The sequence below is a fragment of the Lissotriton helveticus genome, chromosome 4_1 (genome assembly GCF_964261635.1).
Source record: "Lissotriton helveticus chromosome 4_1, aLisHel1.1, whole genome shotgun sequence".
Taxonomy (NCBI): Eukaryota; Metazoa; Chordata; class Amphibia; order Caudata; family Salamandridae; genus Lissotriton; species Lissotriton helveticus.
The window spans coordinates 96,905,570-96,929,525 of NC_136063.1; the positions used below are offsets into that span (position 1 = coordinate 96,905,570).

At 42.9% G+C, this 23,956-nt stretch overlaps 1 protein-coding gene across 1 annotated transcript in view; it reads right to left on the reverse strand.

The window, feature by feature from the left end:
• Positions 1–13,255: 13,255 nt before the first annotated feature.
• The window catches only part of LOC144828390 (GTPase IMAP family member 4-like), an 87,827-nt gene continuing 77,126 nt past the window's right edge, over positions 13,256–23,956 (reverse strand). Inside the window, exon 3 of the mRNA XM_078686506.1 lies at positions 13,256–15,380. Coding sequence (XP_078542632.1) covers positions 14,560–15,380 — 821 coding nt within the window. The 3' untranslated portion in view covers positions 13,256–14,559. The remainder of the gene's footprint in view (positions 15,381–23,956) is intronic.

Genomic DNA, 23,956 nt, shown 5'->3' on the forward strand with positions numbered 1-23,956 from the left:
AATGCTTGCTTAATTGAGAATAGCCAGTTCTTCTGTGGTCAGTAGTGAAGGGGAGGGAAATGTGTAACCTTTTCTAGAGGAGTACAGGCTCCTCTACATGGGAACTATTGTTCTATGATGCGAAAGTGATAAGTCCATTAAAGTGGGAATTGTACTATTAGCTCTGATAGGGGTAATAAATGTCTGGCCAAATGTGATGTACTGTTAATGCTGGATGATGATATGATTTAGCAATTTAAAAGTATTATTATTAATTTCATGACAACTGTATGTACTGAACTGTGGTTTCCCAAGGCATAAAGCAGAGTATACTATTTTTATAAACAAGCACGTATTTTTCCAACAATGGTGTGGTGTCCTTTTTGTGTGTTATTGCGTTGATTTACTGCTGGGTGGTTTGCAACCTTCACACATGTGCCTCTAGTATTTGTGTCTTACCCTAGGCCAGGCTACCCTAGGTGACCTGACATCCCAGGTTCCAACACCCACTATCTATACTTCCCCCAAACTGCGCAGGAACAGCCGGAGACCAAGCAAGGCATCTACGCCACAGCTGGGTTCCCGCACGTGTCAGGGGCCAATTATCTGCACACATGTCCTACTTGTGCCCACTGGCAACACTGCACAAAATAAGCGCAACAGAAAGCGCAGGTATCACACCAATGTGCAGGCAATAGTGGACCACCGGGGAATCTCCACCAACGTCGACGCCAACCACCCAGGCAGTGTGCATGATCCCTACACCTTCCGACAGTCCATTATCCACCTGCGCTACCTGGATGGCACCCACGGAAATGCACCGCTCATTGGCAAATACCAAATGAACACAACACACACCTCAACTCCACAATCATGCAACTCACAACACAATCATGCAAGCTCACTTCCAACATGCCAAACAAGATGCCCACCCACCAGACACAACAGCACAACTCACTGTGGGAACCTGGGCCAGCCATGTACAACATCCATCAAAGGCATGGCACCGCAGCCACACAATAGCAGAATGTGGGAAGAGGTGGGAACCAAGCATGTGCGAAGGAGGCAAGTGACCGATGAAGAATAATGTACACAATGCCAAGTTTGGAGTGGATGTGAGGGCCAGACTGCAGTATGCAGACCACAGACAGGTCCATGTTGACATATACTGCTGGTGTTTGGAGTGTACTGGACAGTGGATGGAACCATGTCACCCCAGCCAGTGGGGAAGCCTGTGGAAATGTAACTTGTTACGTCTCTCCCGTAAGCATGAGCGTAGTGGGCTGGCCCGGCGTATGCCAGGCCAGTGTAGGGGTGTGAATAAAAGGCACGTTACTCTGGGCATGGTCCTCTTCCAGAATGCCCGTCTTTGCGGCACCTCTCACCCCGCCATGAGGACAACGGCGTGTGCGGCGGGGCCTGCATTCCAGTGCGCCTGCTGCACCCCAGGCTGCTGGCCCCCGGACCCATCCTGCCAGCCCCTGCGCATCCAAGGCCTCACTCCTCACCTGATGACACTGGTGTGTGTCAAAATGTGCCCACCACGTGCGGGTGCAAGCTCCAAGCCCGAGGTCCACGACCTTGGCAGCTTACTCAGACCATCACGGCCGTGGAGACACAGACCCACAGTACTCCCTTCTCATTTACGTACTCGACACAGCGGACAAGTAGGTCACACATTTGGAACTGAGTCTTGATTACATCATGGCATAGAACGTTAATTATGGCAGAGTTTATGTCACTATACTCCCTTCGATTAGTGGTGCCACCAAATATGTGCATAGCATCACAACCACACATGCATATGGGCCCACGCGGACTACTGCCATCGGCCTACGCTGTGCTCGAGTAGGTCACACAATTAGAACTGAGCATCGATTTTTTAAAGGCAGAGTACATATCTTTACACGCAAGGAGAGGCGTAAGAGGATGACGCGTTGCAGTCAGGAGGAAAAAAGGATCATCGTTACGAGGTGATCGTACACTACCGACAACTGCTCTGGTGTCACTAACTCTGTGCACCACTAGCCTACGCTACGTGGCTGTGGGCCACTGCTGACTGCTGCCTCTGGCCTCCACTGTGGTCCAGTAGGTAACAGAGTCTTGATTTAGCAATAGCGGAGTTCATATCAGTGTACCAGCATCATCGCAGACTGCATCCCCTCTCAGCCCCGGTGCCACTAAGCCTGTACCCCGAAATTCATGGACACACTCTTGTTGAACTTTGGTGCCGACTGAGTCTGTAGACTAGGGGGTTGTCATCATCCTCATGTAGCTGATACCGAATTGGTGGTGGAAACGAGGCTGCAGCATTCCACTCCTCAATTTGTTGATTCCAGACGAGTTCTGCCCTCTGCATCATGCCCTGGAGGACACCTTCCACTGTCCCCCGCAACCCTCTGTCAAATTCACTTCGGACATTGATGAGCATACTCTCAGTCCGCGTGGCCTTACCTCAGTGCACTGCAAGTCACCGTCCCGTGGCGGTGTGCCTGTGCCTGCTGCAGTGCATCCGGGGCCACTAAGTCTGTGCAGCTCAAGTCAGGCACCCTGTCTGATAGAATAGTGGATGGCCTCTGAGACGATGGCCTTGGGGTCGTCAACACCATGTGTCTGTGTTCCTGCAGCGTCTGCTGCCTCCAGCCTCAACTGCGGTCCACCAGGGCTCACACATCAAATGGAGTCGTGACCGACCAGGACGTCGCATCACCGCCAGGACTACCTCCAACCGCCATCTGCCTGAGTCGAAACAGTGGTCCTGATAGACTAACGGAGTTGCTCACACCTGTCGTGGATGTCATCTTCGGCCTGATTCCCTGCTCAGTACTCCATATGCCACTAACTCAGTGCACCGCAAGCCATCGTCCGTTACTGATTGAGTTTTGTGCTGTGGAGAGGTTACGCAGCAATGTCACCTCAGTTAGTGTGGGAGACCTGGGGCGACAATGAGGAAGATGATGCAGGTGTAACCTCAGGGTACCACCAAACTGCTTCACAGTTGTTAATGTCATGCTGGTGTTTTCTGTTTGCATTTTGATGGTGATCACTGTATACGTTGTTGCCAGCATCCAATCACTCTGTGTTGGCTGGCTTACACTCACCCCACACCCATCCAGCACAGGTGTCACTGTGCATGTGACCCTGCCAATAAAGGGGCCGGGCGCACATGCCCATAGTCAGTTCCACATACTATATGCGTGTGTCCGTGTGGTCATGATGTATGCATGAGGGCCCGAGCACTTCAACATTACTATGTGCTGTGTACAGCAGATGCAACCATGTCACCGCAGGCAATGGGTGGGTTTGGACATGTAGCTTTGTGGTAACCTACGCAATCCGTAAGAGTAGTGGGCTGGGCCGCCGTACGCAGGTACAGCACAGGTGTGGGACTGATAAAAGTGGGGTTCTCGGCGTGGTTTAGTACGGAATCTTTGCAAATGCGTGTGTCTCTGTCACAATGTGGGTCTCCTTTGTGGTGTGTATATGGGCCACGAAGGGAATTAGACACCCACGTATGTGATCTAGATCATCTTCCATGTGTTCGGACCCCACCTGCACCTGTTCGGCCACCTCCTTTTGGCATTCTGACACTTGGCTTTAGGATGCCATGTGTGGCTCGGTGAAGTGTTGGGAGCCAGCAGTGCTGGCGGGTGCCTCCTGCTGTACAGTCTGTGCAGGGGGTGGGCTCTCCTCTATGTAGCTTGGCTGCCCTGCTCTTGGGAGTTGGTTGCCTAGGATGTCAATGAGCTGTTGCAGGGCATCGGTGTCGAAGGTGCGGTGGTCCTCTCCAGCATCACTGATGAGTTGTATGGTCTTCTCTGCTGGTGATGTTGTGTGTCCCGCTGCAATGTGAAGGGGAGATGCATGTTGACATTGTTCTTGGTTACATGCAGACTGTATGGCAGTGCATATTGTGACTGTTTGGGAGGTGCTGCATTTTGATGCGGGACAGTGGACATGTGGACTACAGGTCGGATGTGAGGTTGTATGCGTACATTTCCATCTCAATGTTTCCTATTCTGTCAGATGTAGTTGGCCTGTTTCAGTGCATGTACGGACCCAGTTGTATCCTCTGTTCTGCGGTGTCGGGGTTGCACATTGTACCACATTGTCATCAATGTGGATGTGCTGTTATTGCTATGTGTGTGTGCTGCAGTGTGCCACAGGGAACAGGGACATGATCCAGGGTCATTGTGGGTGTGCAGTGTGCTACACATCGTTGTGCATGTGTGTCATTGTGCCCATCTCCCCCTGTCCCGCCAGTCCATAGTCGTTAGCCACCCTGTTGATGTTGTGTCATGTCCACTCTAGCTGCATCTGGACTTCCGACTCCTTGCACCGTCTCCACACTGACGACTGTGGCCTCTGTTTCCTTCAGCTCCTCCTGTGGAGCAGGACTCCCACATCCTGTCGCCCTTGCTGCCTTCCTGTTGGCAGCGGCTTTGTGCCTGGTTTAGATTTTATATCATGCCAGAGCCTCTTGGCCTCCTCCATTGGCCTCCTGAACACCCCGACTGCATTCAGGGTAGTCTAATTGTGGGTCAGCTGATGGTAGTGTTCTGTCACCTCCGTGACGCTGATCTGGTTTTTCTGCGGACTGCACCCCGTGTTCCTCTCCCTCTTCTCCTTGGCTTTCACCGACCCCGTTGTTCCTTGCAAGTGGTCTGTGGGGCTTGTGGTGTTTGCGTTGGCCTATGCGCTCGGTCAGGGTGCATCCATGTTGCTACGCACTTTAGATTGTTTCTGATGTGCTGTTTTTGTAGCTTTTATGGTGCTTTTTTCCGCTAGATGCGTGGTGTTTGCAGGCCTGCCGCTGCTTTTAGCTGCATTTTGTATTGCAATTGGCCTCATCGCAAGATTTTTTGTGTTCGTGTTTCAAATTTTTGCGGCATGGCGTTGATTTTCACACGGTCAGTTGACACGTTATCTGGAGACCATCGCATGGTACCGCCGTGTTGTGAATACTTAGTTAACCCTGCGTAATGTTCCCGCGATAGACTGCAATGTTGAGAGTTGCGCTAAGTTACTTTTGCGATGGTTATCACACGTTCTTGAGAATATGCCCCTTTGTGTGTCTTTGTGTTGTATTTCTGAGTGAGTAGCTGATTAAATGTTTTTTGGTGTATGGATGAAAGAAAAGTACACAAATTTAAGAAAAGGAAAAAATGCAAAAAAGAAGAACAAAAGAGCAAGGGAAAACAAAGATGGCAAACATAAATACCAAACTAATTAATATAGAAAACAGAAATGGAGGGGACGGAAAGAAAGAATAAGGCTAACTGAAAAATAATTTGAAAGCAGGAAACAATAGAAATTACTGAATTGACAGAAAGAAGGAAACAACTGGGAAAAGAAAAAAAAAAAGGTTTGTGTGATCCTGGGCAAATCACGTAATCTCCAAGTGCCTACCAAAAATGAATGTGTCCATGTGTAACGTAACTGGTGCTCATATAAAGCGCTGCAGTATCTTCGGGTCGGGTTTACGCTATATAAATCTGCAAAAAGACAAATAAAAATAGCGACGATATAAAAACAAATGGAGGAGAGGGGGTAACAAGAAGCACGGTTGAGGTAACAAGAAGCACGGTTGAGGGGGCAGGCACCTGCACGACAAAGACAGCTGGAATAAAAATGCAGGGCTGGGAGCAGCGGCCGATGCCGAAGACAGGACCAAGAAGCAAGAAATACAAGCGACCTGTGAAGAGAGGGCAGAAACAAATTGTAGTGCTTTAACACAAAACATATGAGCATTAGTGAAAGGATGGAAGTAGCAGGGTCAATCGCCAGGGCGGTAACAAACCAACCACAAGGAGGGACAAAGCCAAATGGTTTACCAATCATAATAACAGAATTTCTGAAGGCAGAGCCAGCAACCAATAAAAAGGTGGTGGGCGTGTGTGGGTGTGTTCAGACCTCACTAAGGGATTACACCATGGCTCGCAGAGCAGGGCGTGCGCGCTGACTCTAGCCTGACCTAAACAGGAAGGAAAGCTGCAGTAGCATTAAGGTGTATAAAAGCTTGAACAGTGAAGATCCTGGAGCTCAGCAGGAAAATTAACCAAGTAATCCACAGATTTTTATTATTATCGTTTTTATTCAACAGACTCATGAGGTGCACAGAAGATACAAACAACATAATCAGGTACCACAATTAAATACAGTAATCTCAATTTAAGCAGCTCATTGTAGAAACAATTCTCTAACCTTTTAATTGAAATGTTTACTGTGTCTAAAAGGAATACAGAATTAAAACTGAAGCAACAAAAGAGGAGCAGGGCTCACAGTAACACATGTGAGTAGGTTCTCCTATAACCCCCACAGCTTTAAATATACATATATTGATATTGTCAGCAACTATATAACGAATCCCAGGTAAACAATCTAAAGTATACAGTCAATATATTAATATTAATGAATTACGTCATGAATGAGGTACAGTGTGATATTGAAATCATATGCGATTTCTTTACATTTAATGTGAATATGAGCAAAAAGCACATGCACATTTAAACATGTAAATATAGAGAACGTGGTATACCAAACAATGAATCCCAGCATTATATAGTGCTTGCCAGTGCTCCACCACTGCTGTGAGGCCCGAGGGAAGGGGCCTCTCCCAGGGAGCTACGAATAGTGCAGAAGGTGCAGCTGTACCTGGGTTCAAGGCTGTTAGGTGCCTAATCCACCCACACTATGGTTGTATTTTACAGTCCAGCCACTGAACGGGGAGGGCAGTTCGACTGGCTGGCAACAAGCCCATGCTGTGCCGCTGTCCACTCTTTCAAGGATCACCCCGCTTGTATCCGGAGCTGTGAGGACCAGGAGAGGACACCTTTCTCACAGACCGCGCAGCCATGGTTCAGTGCTACGAGGCCCAGCGCTAGCGCTATAGATGTTTGTCCTGCATGTTGCAATGAGCCGCTGCAGTGTGCCAAATGTCTGCTTTTTACTCACCAATGGAATGATGAAGGCAAACAGAATTATCTACAGGGGTTGTAAAACAAATAGGCCAGCTGGGAAGCCTGGAGGAGCCCAACCCAGTTGGTACTGGAAACAACCACAGTTAAGGGGTGCAAGGAGCCAGAAGTTGTTAAAATTGTAACTGAGAAGAACTTGCAGCACAGGAGGTGAGCTACCCAGGGCTCTTTAAGAAATCCATTAGGTGTTAAAAAGGGGGAATTAAAAAAAAGCCAGAGAATGAATGTCTACTCTATTACCATTGTATTCAGATAATGAGGCCCGGCAGGGCATTATTTGCCTGAGAGCAAACAATTTGAAGTTGAAATGATTATTGCTTTGAGTTACTTTCCTGTCTGCAAATTGGTGTTAATGTCCCCAGCTTGCAATTCATTTGTGTATAAAAACCATTCAGCAGCCTGCGGCACAGGGACTTTTCAGAATGCACAAGGTCAGGTCTCTCCAACAAAGATCTTCTGGGGCAGATTTACAAGCCCCTCGCGCCACTTTTGCGGGAAAAGTGACGCAAAAGTGTCGCAAGGGGCTTGTAAATCTTCCCCTCTGTGTTTAGAAGTAAATACTCATTTGTCGTAAGCTAAATAACGCTCCACATATTGTCACCAGAAATGTCTGATTTGAATTGAGAACATATCACTTATTGCACTGAGCATGTGATCTGGGTTGAGATGTTGGTGTACATTATACAGTAGAACCACCCAGTCTCCAACTTTACCCTTGTTTACGCACTTTCGCTGCACCCTGGCCCTTTTGAAATGTATATATTTTTAGATAAAACTAATACACGTTGTATTCGAAAGGTTCCGTTGAGTTGTATGCTCTACAGAGAAAAACAAAAGGAGAAATGGGTGAGTCAATCTCAGCCACTGGTAATTACTTGGGATGAATTCAAAAACATGTTTTTTGTTTACTAGTCACTGCTGTCAGTGGCCAGCTAACCTTATGCAAATCAGTCTTGGTGCTATTCCATAGGAACTGTCCAGCTCACGATGCCATATATCAGGTTCCCTTTCAAAAGGAGTACAAGCAGCCCCAGATTAGCTCCAGCCTTGTTAGGCTTCCTCAGTGAGGTGCAGATTGCGTCCTGCGAAACAGGTTCCCTCTAAGGCCTACACCTGGGCATACCCTATGCGCATAGACAGTTTCACTAAGATGAAGAAAAAAGTGAAGGGCGCAAACTTGGAATCAATTTTAGCTACTGGTAATTACTGTAGTAAGCATGCCAGTGGAAACAAGAATACTGTATGTGGCTGCTTTTCCCTCAGTTTTTTTGTCCTGGTTTAGGCATAATAATACTGGCCACAGCAGTAAAATACTGGCCAGGTGGCCATCTTAGTGGGTCAGCCTCTGTCTCCTGGACCTCGCAGCCTTGGTCCTGTGCTGTACGGCTCAGGGGAAGGGCTGGTTAGCAAGTCAGGCTTGTAGCATCATTTAGTTGCATCTGGGCATGTGTTTTCCAGGTGTGCTGCAAACCTGGAAAAATCATGGTCTGTATGCAGGTGAAAGAAGATATACTCAAAACTATTAACTGAATCAGCTTTACAATAATTAAAAAAAGGAAATGCATTCTGAAACCACCTTAGTTTATACTAACAATTTATCATTCGATCGTTTAAATGCTATTGCTAAGTTCACACCCAACTGGACCATTTTGGACTACATGCCATTGCATTCTGGAACTTGCAGTTTCACTTTTAACAATCTAAGTACAGACTGAAAAAATCCCTGAAAGCTAATCCCGGGTAGTGAAAACCCTAAATAATAAAGCTTTGTTAGTGCAGTATTCAGATGTTCTTCTCAAGGGTTGGCATGTAGCTTGTAATATTTGAAAAGGTAAATGTATCTGAATTCATACGTATCGCACTAGGGGGCATATTAGCAAGGCCTTTAGCACCTTTAGCGTTATCTCCGCGATCTAAACCAGCGATAGCCGGCGATAAAAAATACAGCGCTACGTGCGCTTTGCGATGATTATCGCAAGTCCTTGCTAATATGTCCCCTGATCCCCTTCTTTAGTTTTATGTGGACTTGACGGATGCCTTTAATAGAAGTCACGCTTTTGTCAGCTTTTTTGTTTGCTTTCTTACCTTTGTGCCATAAAAATCTGGGGTGCTTACCTTATCTTGCAAGGGGATCTGGAGCACCATCTTTTTTCAGTATTGTCTAGGACAATCTATCTTTGTTTTAATCATGCAATAATGTGGAGAAAAATAGCTTACATCTCAGTAGATATATCAGATTTAGCAAGACCCATGGTAAGCTGTTCCACCCAATGGGACTTATATAATGTATTAAGACATAATACTGCTTTAGAATATATGTAATTTTATTAGGGTTATTATTTATGTTTATATTGTTTGAAGTGAAGCATCACCAACCCTAGACATATGCTTAATGCCACTTTTTCTGGGCCGAAGAAGAGCCTCTGAGTCGAGGGCATGTGAGGGTGCCATGTTTCTCTGAATGCAGGGGCAGTTATGCAGAAACACCACTCTCCTCACTTGGGAGATTGGAGGAGCGGGAAGTGTAAAACCATGACACTTGTCAAACAGCAAAAAGACAGTCAATGCCATGAGCCATGGGCCATGAGGACTCCACGTAACAGATACCAAGAGATGGGATTTAGAAGAGTTACAATCCCAGTCTCATCATCCCCATCGTCAGGAGGAAACGGCATCTGGACAAAATATTGAGTTGAAAATATCGTTTTATAAAAATATCAGAGAAAAAACATTGTGATACAAAAATATTGTGATGCAGAAATATTTTTGTCAAGAATAATTTTTTTTTCAAGAATATTGCTGTAAATATCGTTTTCAATAATATAGTTGTATTGTTTTTACTATCTTTATGTGTGTTAGTGTTTATATTCATTTTATAGGTTATTACTGTTTGTATAAATGTTAATATTTTTTAAATATAGTATGTCATTGAAGTGATTGATAATTTTTAATTGAATTATAATAGTAATTTATATTGTCATAGCGAGTTGCTAGGTTTGTGTGGTGTAGGGTGGGACGTTAATTAAGTATAATTAATTTATCTTTAATTATTTAATTGAATACTAATTATATTAATTGTGTAATTATATTTTGTAAGTAATATAGTATGTGTAGGCTACTGGGTATGGGGGTAAAGGGTGGGTTTTTAATGAAATAATTAACATTTAACAATTTATTAATAATTACTCAAATATTAAATATGTAAGTTTTGCAATAAGTATATTTTTGTTAATTGCGGATTGCTAGGTTTGTAGAGGCATAGGGAGGGAAATTATTGATTAATTATTAAATAATTGATGAATAGTTATTAATGTGTTAATTCATTATGAAGTATGTTAATTGTCTTACATTTATTTATTTCGTTATAATTAAAGTTGGAGCTGCTATGTTTGTGGGGGTATTGTGTGGTAAGTTAATTAAGTAATAAATGGTCATTTTTTAAAAAATTGATAACTATTTATTACATTATTAATTATTGCTCAAACAAGTCTGTTGGAAGCAACAAGCAAATACGTGGATTTCTTTTTACAAGAATTTGTGGTACTACTTCCCTCCTACATCAAGGAAACTGGACATTTTCTATCCAAGTTAAAAACAGTCAGATGGCAAAAGGATTATCTATTAATAGCGATGGATATTTGTTCATTGTACACCAGCATCCAACACAGTGATGGGCTCAGAGCTGTTAAATACTACCTTGACTCAAAGGGTGTTCACTGTTACAAACACAATGCCATGATATTAGGAATGATTGAACTCTGCCTATACAACAATCTATTCCTTTTCAACAAGGAGGTGTACCGGCAGGTGCGTGGGGTGGCCATGGGGGCGTGGTTCTCCCCCAGTTACGCATGTTTACATGTTGGCTGGTGGGAGGAGCACGTTCTCAGACACACCCATGGGCAGATGTATGGTGCACACATTGTTGAATGGTGGTGTTTTATTGACGACATCTACATTATATGGAAGGGCTCTGTACAATCAGCTGAGAGTTTTATTGACACCATCAATCTTCAATTCACAGCACACATCAGTGATCAGAAGGTTCAGTTTTTAGATGCTGAATTATACGTATGCAATGAGACAATTCAAACCAAGTTACACAGAAAGGCCACAGCGGGAAATTCCACTTTACAGGCCTACAGTAGCCACCCACGTCATCTCATAGGGAGTATTCCCTATGGGGAGTTACATAGGATCAAGAGAATCTGTAGTCTAGACTCAGATCATGAAACCTGCCAATCAGAGGCCTTCAAGAGATTTTTACAAAGAGGTTACAGTATTAAGGACCTTTCAGTAGCACTTGCCAAGGCTAACACCAACGAGAGAGTTGATTCTAGTACGATTGATACAGATCTTGTGCCCTTGAATACAGATTCCATAGAATCCAACATGGTCAGGTTAATCACTACCTACAATAACCAGCAACATCAAGTCAGAAAGATTATACTTAACAACTGGCATATCATTAAAACTGACTTAAGTCTCTCTCAAATACTGCCAGATAGTCCCTGCATTACATTCAGAAGGGCACTCCTTTTATCCCAGATTTTTAAGCCACGGTCTTTATCCTGTTTATTTAAATATTTATATATTTACTTATTTATTAGAGGTTACATCTATGCTTCATTACACTGATGGGCTCATATTCTTACATATTCTAACATGTTTACATATTTATTCATTATTAAGTGTCACCAAAGAAAGAATCAGAAAGGTGGGAATGTTCTTCCATCATCATCCCTGACACTATGCTGCTAAACTGAAACTCTTTGATTTTGCGCTCTTTGCATTTATTTGGTGCTAAGCATTTATGCTGATTTACTTTTCCATGATTCCTCTACCTCGGGTGCGTAACAAGACCATATGATTATAGGACTCAAGAAATGTTCCTAAATGTAACCTTTTGTAGCAACCACACTAGATCATACCATATCATTTTGCATTTACAGACATCCTTGTGGATAGATTTATCTACCTTATTTCAGTATACAGCATTTTTTCATCAGTTGCCGCCTATGCTGCACTTTCCTATGCAATTTCAACATGTAGTTTGTGTCATTTTTTTGCACTTTATTAGCACTTGCACTTTTTTAGCCTTCTCCAACAATGTTGACAAAGCTTTAAATGAACTTGCTTCGATATGTAATGTATGCGATTCATTAATACATTTTTTCACCCCGTGAGAGTCTTTTAAAGCCACTTGGCATTATTGTTGCCATTTAATGCATTTGCAGTAATTAGTGACAATGAGGGGGATACTCACGACTATTATGTATATAAGATTATATGTATACAGTTGAACGTCATTTTTTATCATTTTCACAAGCAAGATGTTTTCTATGTCTATTGTAACTGTAGGAGTGGCTACCTATGTATATGCACTATTTAAGACACGCCTCTATGTTGGCATGTCATGTGATCAAGACCGGGGTGACCCGGTCGAAACGCGTCATGCTAAGGAGGTTGTGGTGAAAATAAACAGCACTTAAATTCTTCATGAGCCAGTTGTGGTCTGTACCTGTTTTTGCCCTTCTAGCCCTGAGGGAACAACTGACTTTTGCTGCAGGATCTGGTTGCATATATATGTATATATATATATATATATCAGTAGCGGCCCATGGAGGAAGTTCCGTTGGGCGGGGGAGGGGCGGGGAGGGGGCTAGTAAACACCAGAATATGGATGAACGGAGGTAAGTAAACAATTAAATAAATAAAACGAATTTCGTTGCGTGCGCTGCAATGCAATGCAGCGCGCGCAACGAAATTCGTTTTATTTATTTAATTGTTTACTTACCTTCGTTCATCCATATTCCGGTATTTACTACACCCTCCCCCGCTCCGCCTCATAGAATTCTCTCCACGGGCCGCTACTGATATATATATATATATCCATCACAAAGTTGCTCCAAAATTTGAGGCCCCACACACAGCGTACTTCTTCTCCTTTTATTGGCAGGTTTTAGAGGGTTGCAGCTCTGCCCTCCAAGCACAAAACCAGCATTGTCCATCAAATACTTCCAAAAGCGTTTCCTCCAAGGAGTGCTGTTGGATCTCTTTCAGAAAAAAGTTGATGCGTTTTTTGGAATATATATATGTAAACAACAATTTTTTGTAAATGGAAGCAAATTTACAACTGCTGATATACTCACCTGCAATTTAAGAATCCTCCCGCTGTACTTACCCGAGATTTAAGGCAAAGTAACAGTGACATAGTACGCGCACAAGGAAACACTCGCTCTCTCACCCTTCTTACACTTTCCAGCTTCGCTGGGGCCAAGAATATTCAGAATCGGTTGTGTTGTCAAGGCGTAGACTTTTATTCACATTAATCATATAAATCTACACAACCACTACGGGAGAAAACGAGTAAAGCATTATTTGGATAAATATCAATTTGCAGCAACATACTTTGCAATCTCCACATGTCAAATGCAGTAAGGAAATTAGACACATCATTGTAATTGATTTCAGCTTAGCCATGCACATGTACTTAAATTTGTTGGCCGACTCGGCCGATCCACTCAGATGCGCACCTTGTGCTGGCAGGCCCCAACGTGCTACAACAAACATTGCATTACTTGAATATAGGGCACCGCATAGCTCTCCGGCCCAACGAGGTACCTGACCACAGGCCTCCTCCCAAATAGTCCACACAGTCCATATGTTGTGGGATAAGGCAGTAGCAGGACCACCGGCAGGTCAGTCCTAACCCTGCGCCTATCCTTGGCAGTAGAGTCCAGGACCACCAGCAGGTCAGTCCCCTCTCCGCTTGTCCAATGTACAGTTCCATTGTACCCCCTCTTGGGGTCCCTCCAGTCGCTGAACCTCCATTGCTGCGCATGCCCCCTTTGTGTTAACTGTCAGCGCTCCGCCGAGCCCTTCTGCCGGGTGGGAGGGTGGCTTTAAAAGTTCTTGCGGCTTCCCCGGGGTCCCAGGAGACAAAGAGGAGGAGACCCCATGGGAGCCACCTTTTATAACTGATACTCTTAGGTTTCGGTTTCCAGACGTGGCTCCTACGTCATCCTCAAAAAAAGGGCGGTGGTCGCAACCAGCCCTTCAACTAAGCTTGGTTTCCTGGCGCGACTAAGGGCGCCCCTCCTCTAGGTGAGGGGAGTGCCTGATCATACTAGTCACATCATTGTTCGGTTCTACATGAGCTCTTCCGTACATATGTAATTTCTTGGTTGTGTCATTTTATCTATACATTGTTTACTAAAGTAGAATCAGACGGGGCCCTCTGAGCCATGCCTTAGCTTTGAAATATTCTGAAATGATTAAAGAAATATACAAATCCTGGTACTTCGGCTCTGCACCGCAGAGTCTTCTAAAATCAAAGCATAGCAGTGACGTGCGTAAACAGAGGTGTCGTTAGTTAGGCTGTGCCTCAAACTCAGCTTTAGACCACCTTGGTACCCTTTCCTAATAATGCAGTGGTTCCTGTCATTGCTACTTTCAAAGCACCCGATGGGCCCAAACATACAGCCAATGCTACTGTGCCCATTCCAACCACCCCTCCAATCAGCATTTTCTTTATTAGAGACTTCTCTGCTTCTTTCCGGACCCCTTCTTCTTTCTTCTTGTACTCGTCATCTAGCTGTTTCTACTTCTCTTTGAGTTCCCTTTCCATTTTCTTCTTCTCCTCCTGTAGGTCTTTAGTATTCTTCTTTTTTATTTCCTCCAACTCTTTTTCATGCTTTTTCTGCAGCTCACGCTTTTTCTTTTCCTTCTCTTGTTCGTTTTTCCTCTTGACTTCCTCCTCCTTTTCCTTGATCATGCACTCTGCTCTCTCAAACATTTCCTGAGTGTAGTACGACCCCCCGTTCTCTTGCACCATGTTGTCTATCATTTTCAAGAGCTCAGATACCTGTTGCTCTTGTTCTTCCCCTGTTGCTCTGTTGTTGAAAGCACAGTATCGATTACTACATTTCTCAATCAGTCTTTTCAATCTTACATCTGCTTCTTCAACATACTCTTTAATGGTTTGCTTGTCTTCTTCCAAGTTATCTTTATATGTGAACAAGACAAGGGTGTACTTTGCAGCTTCCTCTCCAAACAGGGCCTGGATCCTCTCCACGGCTTCTTCTTCTTCCGGGGTGAAACGTGCAACCTGCAGCACCACAATGATCGCATGTGGCCCCGGGGAGGCGAGGATCACACTCGGATCCAGTGCTTTGTGTGTATCTTTCTCAGAGACCTTTGTACCAATTAACCCGGGTGTGTCAACAACGTCAATCCTTCTGTTCAGACGGTGAGCGGTCTCCTTCCTACACTCTGTTGTCTGTGAGTTTGCACTTGATTTAGATATAAAGCCTTTGGCGCCGAGGATACTGTTTCCGGTGGCGCTCTTCCCAACTCCGGTTTTACCAACAAGGACTATCCGCAAGTCTCCTCTGGAAGAGTAGCTGTTACCGGCATCAACACCTGGGAAGAGAACATGCTAGTATCAAAAAGAGCTAGAAACACACTGGAAGAAGAGAGAGCAAAAGAGAAAGAAGGAAAAGTGAAATGAGGGAAAAATGAGCTAGAAAGAGAGCGAACTAGAGGTAATGCAGATGATGAAGGTGAAGAATGTGGAAGAGAAATGGAGGAGAGGGGATAGAAAGAAAAGAATGACACAGAAATAGGGGCGAAAGCAGAGATGAGGTAGAGATCGTGATGGAGTGGAAGCAGAGGAAAACAAATGAGAGTAGAAGTTAACAAGCAGTGGCAAAGCCAATATATTGGTTTTGCCCCTGGGAGAGCTTTCAACTTTGGCAATCGGTTGGCGGGTGGCTTATGGGGGAAGAGGGCTGAACAACAGGGTAATTTTTAAAAGCCCTATAAGGCAGCCAGTGCTGGCTGCATGTTATTTCTTTTTAGGCCCAATTACAGAAATGGGGGCAGGTGGGTGGCAGGGAGAGAGGAAGGAGGAATAAAAAGAGTACAGGAGAGGGAAATGAGACAGTGGGATGCAGAGAAAAAGCAAGAAATGAAAAATGGAGAGAAGGAGAGAAAGAATGAGAGAGTGATGATGTCAGGAATGGTGAGCGAGATTGAAAGTGTACCAAAGAGAATTAAATTATAGTGTAAATAAAGCATTAGAGTGTCATGGGAACAAAGCAATTAAAAAAAAAACATTCTCACAGCAGCGTCATGCAAAGTCACAGATATACTTGGCAGTGGAAGGGAGAGAAGAAACAGGGACGGGATGGAGGGTGGGAGGGAAGCGTAGAAGAAACAGGGGCGGGTAGTTGAACACGCTTTTATGAAAAGAGCTATGGCGAAGGCCGTAAAGAAGAGAGACAATGATGCCATCGAATGCAGGGGCGTAGGAAGGGGGTGCGGTGGGTGCGGGCCGCCTCCGGTGTCATCACTGAGGGGGTGACAAAATGGCAAAAGTATGTGTTTTAAACACATATTTCTGCCATTTTGTCAAGCCGGGGGGGAGACAAGAAATGTTCCAAGCCGGGTACCACCTGACCTTGCTATGCCACTGATCGAATGGTAAACTATGGGCGGGTTCCAAGCCCATTATTAGATACAAAAGTCTTGCAAGCGGGAGCACATGTGCTAGTGCATGCTTTCGCAGGCTTGACCTAAAAAGGGGCATATAATTACTGAAAAGCGTATCTGCAAGGGAACCTTGAGAGTAATTGATAAGTGTACTGCAGTTATACATTTGCATATTGCTTTCAGCGCAATGAAACCCCGCCACCTACAAAAGCAAGTCAACACCATCTGCCTACTTCAGCTACTCTGGTGAATGAGGCCAGAGAGGAAACACTTCTTCCCCCACATGCATCAAAGGTTTTTGGTATCGCAAACGGTGCGAATCGGAAAATTCGGCCGTTTGCGATTCCAAAATCACTTTTTGCTATGCATGAAACTTTTAGGAATTTTTTGCACTTCTAAAAAATGCGTTTGCATTTAAGGAATCGCATGTGTGCCCCTCGTGTTCATTTGCGAAAATTTTAAAAGAAGCAAAAAAATGCATTTTTTAAACTTGCATGTTACAGACACACATGTCCTTAGGACATGTGTGTGTGAAACATGCACTTGAAAATACATTTCAGGGGTGCAGGGGGGGGTCCTTTGGACCCCCCTCTGCACCCTTGCAATGCATCAACAAATTGCGAGTGCAAAAAAAAAAATGCAAAACGGCATTGATTCCTAGGAATCAATGTAATGACATTCCTTAATTGCGATTCGCAATTAAGGAATTGAAATTTCCGAAAATTAAGAAATCCTAAAAAAATTTAGGATTTCTTGATGCATAGGATTTTGCATTTCCTAAATAGCGATTCCTTAATTTTCGCTATTTAAGAAATGCAAAATCCTAGATTGATGCATGTGGGCCCTTTTGTGTAAAAACCAGCGACATCTTATTACAGGTCTATTCAAAGAAATGTAAGCAGCAGTGGAGGTACAGAAGACCTAGAAATGATGTCAGTGTGATCCAAGGTCGACACAGAGGGCAACTTGCTACAAAACGACCTGTGCTGGTTTACAACAGACTATATTCTGCTGTTGAGGTGTTTAAAACTGCTTAAAGAAATATGCGCTCCAAGAAAGAAGTGTGCGTGTTCAAATCTGCAATCCCAATTAAGGCCTTTTATCGTGGCGACATAAGCAGGAAAAAGTTCCAAAAGTTGAAGTTTGCCATCACGAGCATCCAGGCCAACGTGAGGCTGAGGCAAGGGCAGTGTAATTACAGAGCTCTAAAGAAAGCTGTGCTCCGTGTTGAAAGACATTACCGTTGAGGGAAGTGTTTTGTGCATCATAAAGCGGAATTTCGACGTAAATGGGAAGCTTGTATGCATTTGTAGACTGCATTGAGGGGGCATTTGTTCAGGAAAAAAATGCACAAGTTGAAGAAAGCTGCAACTGTCCTACAAGCCCAATATAGGATGTTCCGGCCAAGACAGCTCTACCTCAGACCAGATCCAGCATCATTTGTGCACAGCTTTACCAGAGGCAGAAGTTTCTTGAAAATCAAAGCATCTCCAGTCTGCATAAAAGCAGCATACCGAGGACACAGAAAGCCCTTAAAATGCAAGTCAGTGCAGCACTGAAAATTCAAAAAAATGTTTTTAGAGATTACTGCGATCAAAAAAATTATCTCATAAATGTGACAACATGCCTTGCAATTCAGAGGTGTCTTAGGGCCTACCTCATTTCTAAAAGACAACGACTGCCTTTCTTAAAGGTGAGGAAGGCTGCAGTGTGCCTACAAGCATCTTACCGTGGTTGTCTGTAGCAAATCTAAAAGCAATACTACTGCAGTGGTGCTTCAGGCGCCCTACTGGAAGGTTGTGGCTCATAGAGAGTTTGCTTGCACTTCATAAACACCCATGCATTTCCCCCTGTTAAACTAACATGCTTGAAGCTACTGCTCACACTACCACTGAATTTGCGAGAGGATGTGGCATCACGGCCAGAGCTGTGTTGGAAGAAGGAACCGGGTCCGAGTCTTGGCGTCTCCTCAACATCCTGTGATTCTGAGCAAATGAATCCCTCCATGTAAAAAAAGTGTATTATGTCATGTAACTGCTGTTTATGCATAGCGCTCCAGTACCTTCTGGGCGAGTTCCCGCTATATATATTAAAAAAAAGGGTATATGCAGGGTTGAACACAGGCGGTACATCACAAAGCTAGTAAAGCTTGCCCAGTAAAGTAAGATATCACTAATCCTTTTAACGGCTTTTGGCATCACAGCATAGATGTGATACAGTGCCTACTTCCGGGATTAAACTTGTCAAGATTTCATTGATTAGAATAACTATTGATATTTCCCCAAAGTACTGGAGCAGCATTTAACCTTGTGATCCACACATAAAACAGTGAATATTTTTAAATTGTATTATTAGGATGTACAACGTTACGACGCGTTCCATTACAACGCGTGCTTTCACAACGCGTCCCTTACAACGCAAGTCGTTACCACGACTTGCGTGGGGGGCGCGGATTGAGAATAGTATAATTTACTAATCTAACACCAGCCCCAGTGGACACTAGGCAAGGTGTTGGAATAGTAAATATACTATTCTTAATCCTCTAGCGCCCTCCAGCGCAAGTCGTAGTTACGACTTGCGTTGTAACGGACGCGTTGTGAAAGCCTTGCGGAGTAAAATCTGCGTTGTAAAGGATGTTCCCCGTATTATTAAGTTTAAATCATTATCAGAGTAGCAGAAGGTGCAGCAAGTCAAGTTGTAGCTTCAGGTATACAAATGTGCCTTCCCTGAGTATAGGTTTGTTAGTGATGAAAAGGGGTCTGTTCGGAGTAACTATAGAAGGGAGTATGTGTCTGGATGAGATATAGTTAAGTATGGCGTGGATTTGGTTTCTGTGAGTGATGAGTTGATTGGTTAGTGCTATAGAATAGAGGTGTGTACTGTGTGTGGAAGTGTGTGGTAGCTTGGATAGTAGGTTGTATAGGTTTGGTTTATGGGGTTTTGTAGAGATTGTTGAGACATTGAATTTTGTAGATGGTTAGTTTGTAGTAAATTAGTAAGTACATGTGCTGTGAGTGTGTTACTCTGGTTGTGGATGGGCTAGGGTGGGTGCTGGTGAATGTAAAATTGTGCAGTATTTCTGGCCCTTTGTCCGACCAGTCTTGAACAGGCTCAAACCGGCAGCTGTCCTAGCTCTCTAAGCCCTTAGTATCGACACCTGGGCTGAGATGCCCTGAACGCTGGCTTTAAATAGCCCTTGTATTCAGGTGACACCTTCGGCCAATGGGAACCCTGATGTCTAACCCAATCAATCATACCACTAGCCCTAAGCCCTAGGACCAATAGGAGACCAAGACCGTACAGCCAATCACAGCCCTAGTCTTAGCATCCTATCAGGCACGAATCCCAAAGCCCTACATCAAACAGAAAGCCTTATCCCATCCCTAGTCCCAACCCTATTCCCAGCAGCCAATTATACAGGAACCCCTAAGCCCTAGAACCAATAGAAAGCCTAACCCCAGCCCTACTCCCAATTCTATTCCCCGCAGCCAAACATACAGGAAAACCTAAACACTAGGTCCAATACAAAGCCCAACCACAGGAACCAATTCGAAACCCTAAACCTATCCACCAATTATATCACTTGCCCTAAGCCCTACATCAATAGAATAACTGACCCAGAAACCAATCGGTACCCTCAATACCCAACCAATGAGAACACTAACCCTAATCCAATAGAAACACCAGATGCAACCACCAATCAGTGCACACATGTAGAATCCAATAGCAGCCTCTATAAGGTCCCTCCGACCACACGCAGTGTTTGCTGGCCAGGGAGTTGTAAGCTGCTCCTCAACTTGGAATCTCCAAGGAGACTGACAGGCTCAATCAACACTTTGGAGTTCTGAAGGTAAGGGCCTAGCAAACTTTGCCTCAAACAATACTGTTTGCTCAAAACTTTACTCACTCTCCTAGGCAAAACACAAGTGTACAATCCCCAAAAAACACAGCTTAAACAGCGAACAGCAGATTACTGCTGTTTTAGAGCATCCTCTTTTCACTCTTTGATGCATAATATCTCTGTTGCAAATGTCTGACAAAATATCGAAAGACAAAATATCGACCTACAAAAATACCGGAGCAAAAATATCGGTTTAAAAAAAATATTGGTAACATATTTTATAATATTTAAAATAAATAAGTAATACACATAATTTAATAAAAAACTATTAAACATATACATATAATATGTAATATGGATACTTACTTAATAATCAGTTTTAATAATTATTTTAATAACGTATACATAATTAAAAATATTATAAATTGCAAGTTCATCTATACACAAAATAATAACATAAATATAAATTAAATAATTATGCAAAACAAATTAAAAACATTAAATGTACTTTTAATATTTTTATAATTAATTATATACTACATTAACAAAAACAATACAAAAAATATTAAGTAACAAAGAGAATAAAATACTATTCCAACTCCCAAAAATAAAAACAGTAAGGAAAATGTTGAATAGCGTAAGGGTAAAAATTACTATTCCCACTACAAAGAGTGCAACAGTAGGGAAAGTGTTGGATAGCGTAGGGGTAAAAATTACTATTCTCACTCCAGAGAGTGCAACAGTAAGGAAAGTGTTGGATAGCGTAGGGGTAAAAATTACAATTCCAACTCCATTGAGTGCAACAGTAGGGAAAGTGTTGGATAGCGTAGGGGTAAAAATGACTATTTCCACTCCAGAGAGTGCAACAGTAGGGAAAGTGTTGGATAGCAAAGGGGTAAAAATTACTATTCCCACTCCAGAGAGTGCAACAGTAAGGAAAGTGTTTGATAGTGTAGGGGTAAAAATTCCAATTCAAATTCCATTGAGTGCAACAGTAGGGAAAGTGTTGGATAGCGTAGGGGTAAAAATCACTATTCCAAATCCAGAGAGGAAAGTGTTGGATAGCGTCGGGGTAAAAATTACTATTCCCACTCCAGAGAGTGCAACAGTAGGGAAAGTGTTGGACAGCGTAGGGGTAAAAATCACTATTCCAACTCCAGAGAGGAAAGTGTTGGATAGCGTCGGGGTAAAAATTACTATTCCCACTCCAGAGAATGCAACAGTAGGGAAAGTGTTGGATAGCATAGAAATTAAAAATAACATACTTATAAATAAATTAATTGTTTTAAATATTTAATAAATTAATTATTAAACTATTTACCAATACCAATAATTATTAAAGACATAATTAACAATTAATAATTAAATAACGATACATTATTAATAATACCAATTAATAATAATTACTAAATATTCATTACTAATTAATAAACATTGAACATTAAAATATTTTTATAACAAAAAAATTGACTATTAAAAAGTAATTACCAATTAACTAATATTGAACAATTACATAATTTGTTATACCAAAAATATTAATTATCAAACATTAATTGCCAATTAATAATTATTTATTATTATGTTAATTACAAATATCAATACATATTATTTAGTAATATTTAATTATAAAATTAATAATTAAACAAGAATAAATTAAGTTTCATACCCAAAAATTACCAATTAACAATTAATATCCAATAAATTAATTATCAATACCCAACTATAAATTTAATAATTACTTAATTACATATCAATTACTTTACACAGTATTCCCCTATAAACAAAGAACAAACTCAAATAATAAAATAATACACTTAACATAATTATCAATTAATCAATTAATTAAAATTCATGACCAATTAATAAAAATTAATTACCAATTACAAATCAATTAACAATAAAATGATTAGCAACACCAATTAATTAAAATAAATTACTACTTTATTACATTTAAATTACTTCCCACCCTATTCCCTGATAAAACCCAGAACCCGCTACAGAACTTACACACAACAATTAATTAATAATTCGTAAAAATTAATAATTAATTTAGTATAATTAAATTACTTCCCACCCTATTCCCCTATAAACCCACAACCCGCTATGGTACTAAAATACAAAATGTACTTAAATAACATTAAAAAAAATAACACATACATATTAAATACATAATAATATACATACAAATCATATAAAAATCGATATTAGTAACATCAACATTACTAACATCATTATTAGTAACATCGATATTACTTACATCGATATTACTTACATTGATATAACTTACATCGATATTAACAAAATCGATATTACTTACCTTCTATATTCTGTCCCTTCGATATTATAACTTTGATATTACTGTAGGTCGATAATGAAATCTCGATATTTTGTCTGCTCACCCTCTGTTGCCAAGGGAGAAGGGGATAATCTGGTTTCTCTCACTTGCTAACGCTATGGGGTCGATTCCGATTCGGGAAAGAAAACGTCCGTACGATTTGTATCCGGAGCCCTCTCCGTACGAATCATACCCGTCCGTCCGAGTCACCTAGTACGATCCGTATTCCTTGAATCCGTCCGAATCGTCGCTATCCGTACGTATTGCAAGGCTGAAACCGTGAACCGTACGACTCGTACACATGCCGTATTACTCGTACACATGCCGTACGACCCGACGAGTACGATCCGGACCGGGGTACGAGGACTCGATTCGTACGGTCCACGTCACGTAAGGGCGAGTCGTACGGAAAAGCACACAAACACATACACACCGTACGGTCCGTACACCCCATGATCGCAGGGGTACGGTGCATACCCCTGCGATCATGGGGTGTACGCACCGTACCCCATGTACGATGGGTGTACGCACCGTACCCCATGTACGATGGGTGCACGGTGCGTACATGGGGTACGGTGCGTACACCCCATGATCGCAGGGGTACCCCTGCGATCATGGGGGGTATGCACCGTACCCGGGGGGGGTCGTTCCGTACCTGTTTTGGCACGAACTCTGCTTTTATGGCTGTTTTCAGCTCCTGTAGAAAAAGGGTCGTACAGTGCGTACCCGACACATATCGTACTTGCTGGGTCGTAAAAACCAGCCGCGAACCGTACAGATGTCGCGTACAGCGGGTTCCGAGGGAGATTCGGACGGGGATTTGATTCGTACGGTCTCTGTACGACTCGTACGGAGTACGGCTCCTGCTACGAATCGTACTTCGTCGTACGTACGGGGGACGTTGCAGGGTACGATTCGTACGGGAAAAACGCTCTGAACGGCTATTCGGAGCGGTTTTTCCCGAATCGGAATCGGCCCCAAAATGGGAGATGGGGGTGGACTGCTTAACACACAGATCTGAGCACTGGACAAATTAGGAGGGAAAAACATATTTAGGACCGCAAATCCCACAATTCAACAGGTAAAATGAAACAGTAATGGCAAGTAAAAACGACAAATTACTAAACAAAGCAGGTGAAAAATGATTTAATCACAGACAGGTAAAACACTTCAATTATTAAACTGTAACAACCACAAGCAAAACAGGTGAAAATGATGCAATCACAGGTAAAGGAAAATCGCTTTTTAGACTTCAGGACAGAGACAGCACTAGCCTGCCTTCTTACCACCTCCTGGTCCTTGGTTCACTGCAATCTTAGGCACAGGGGA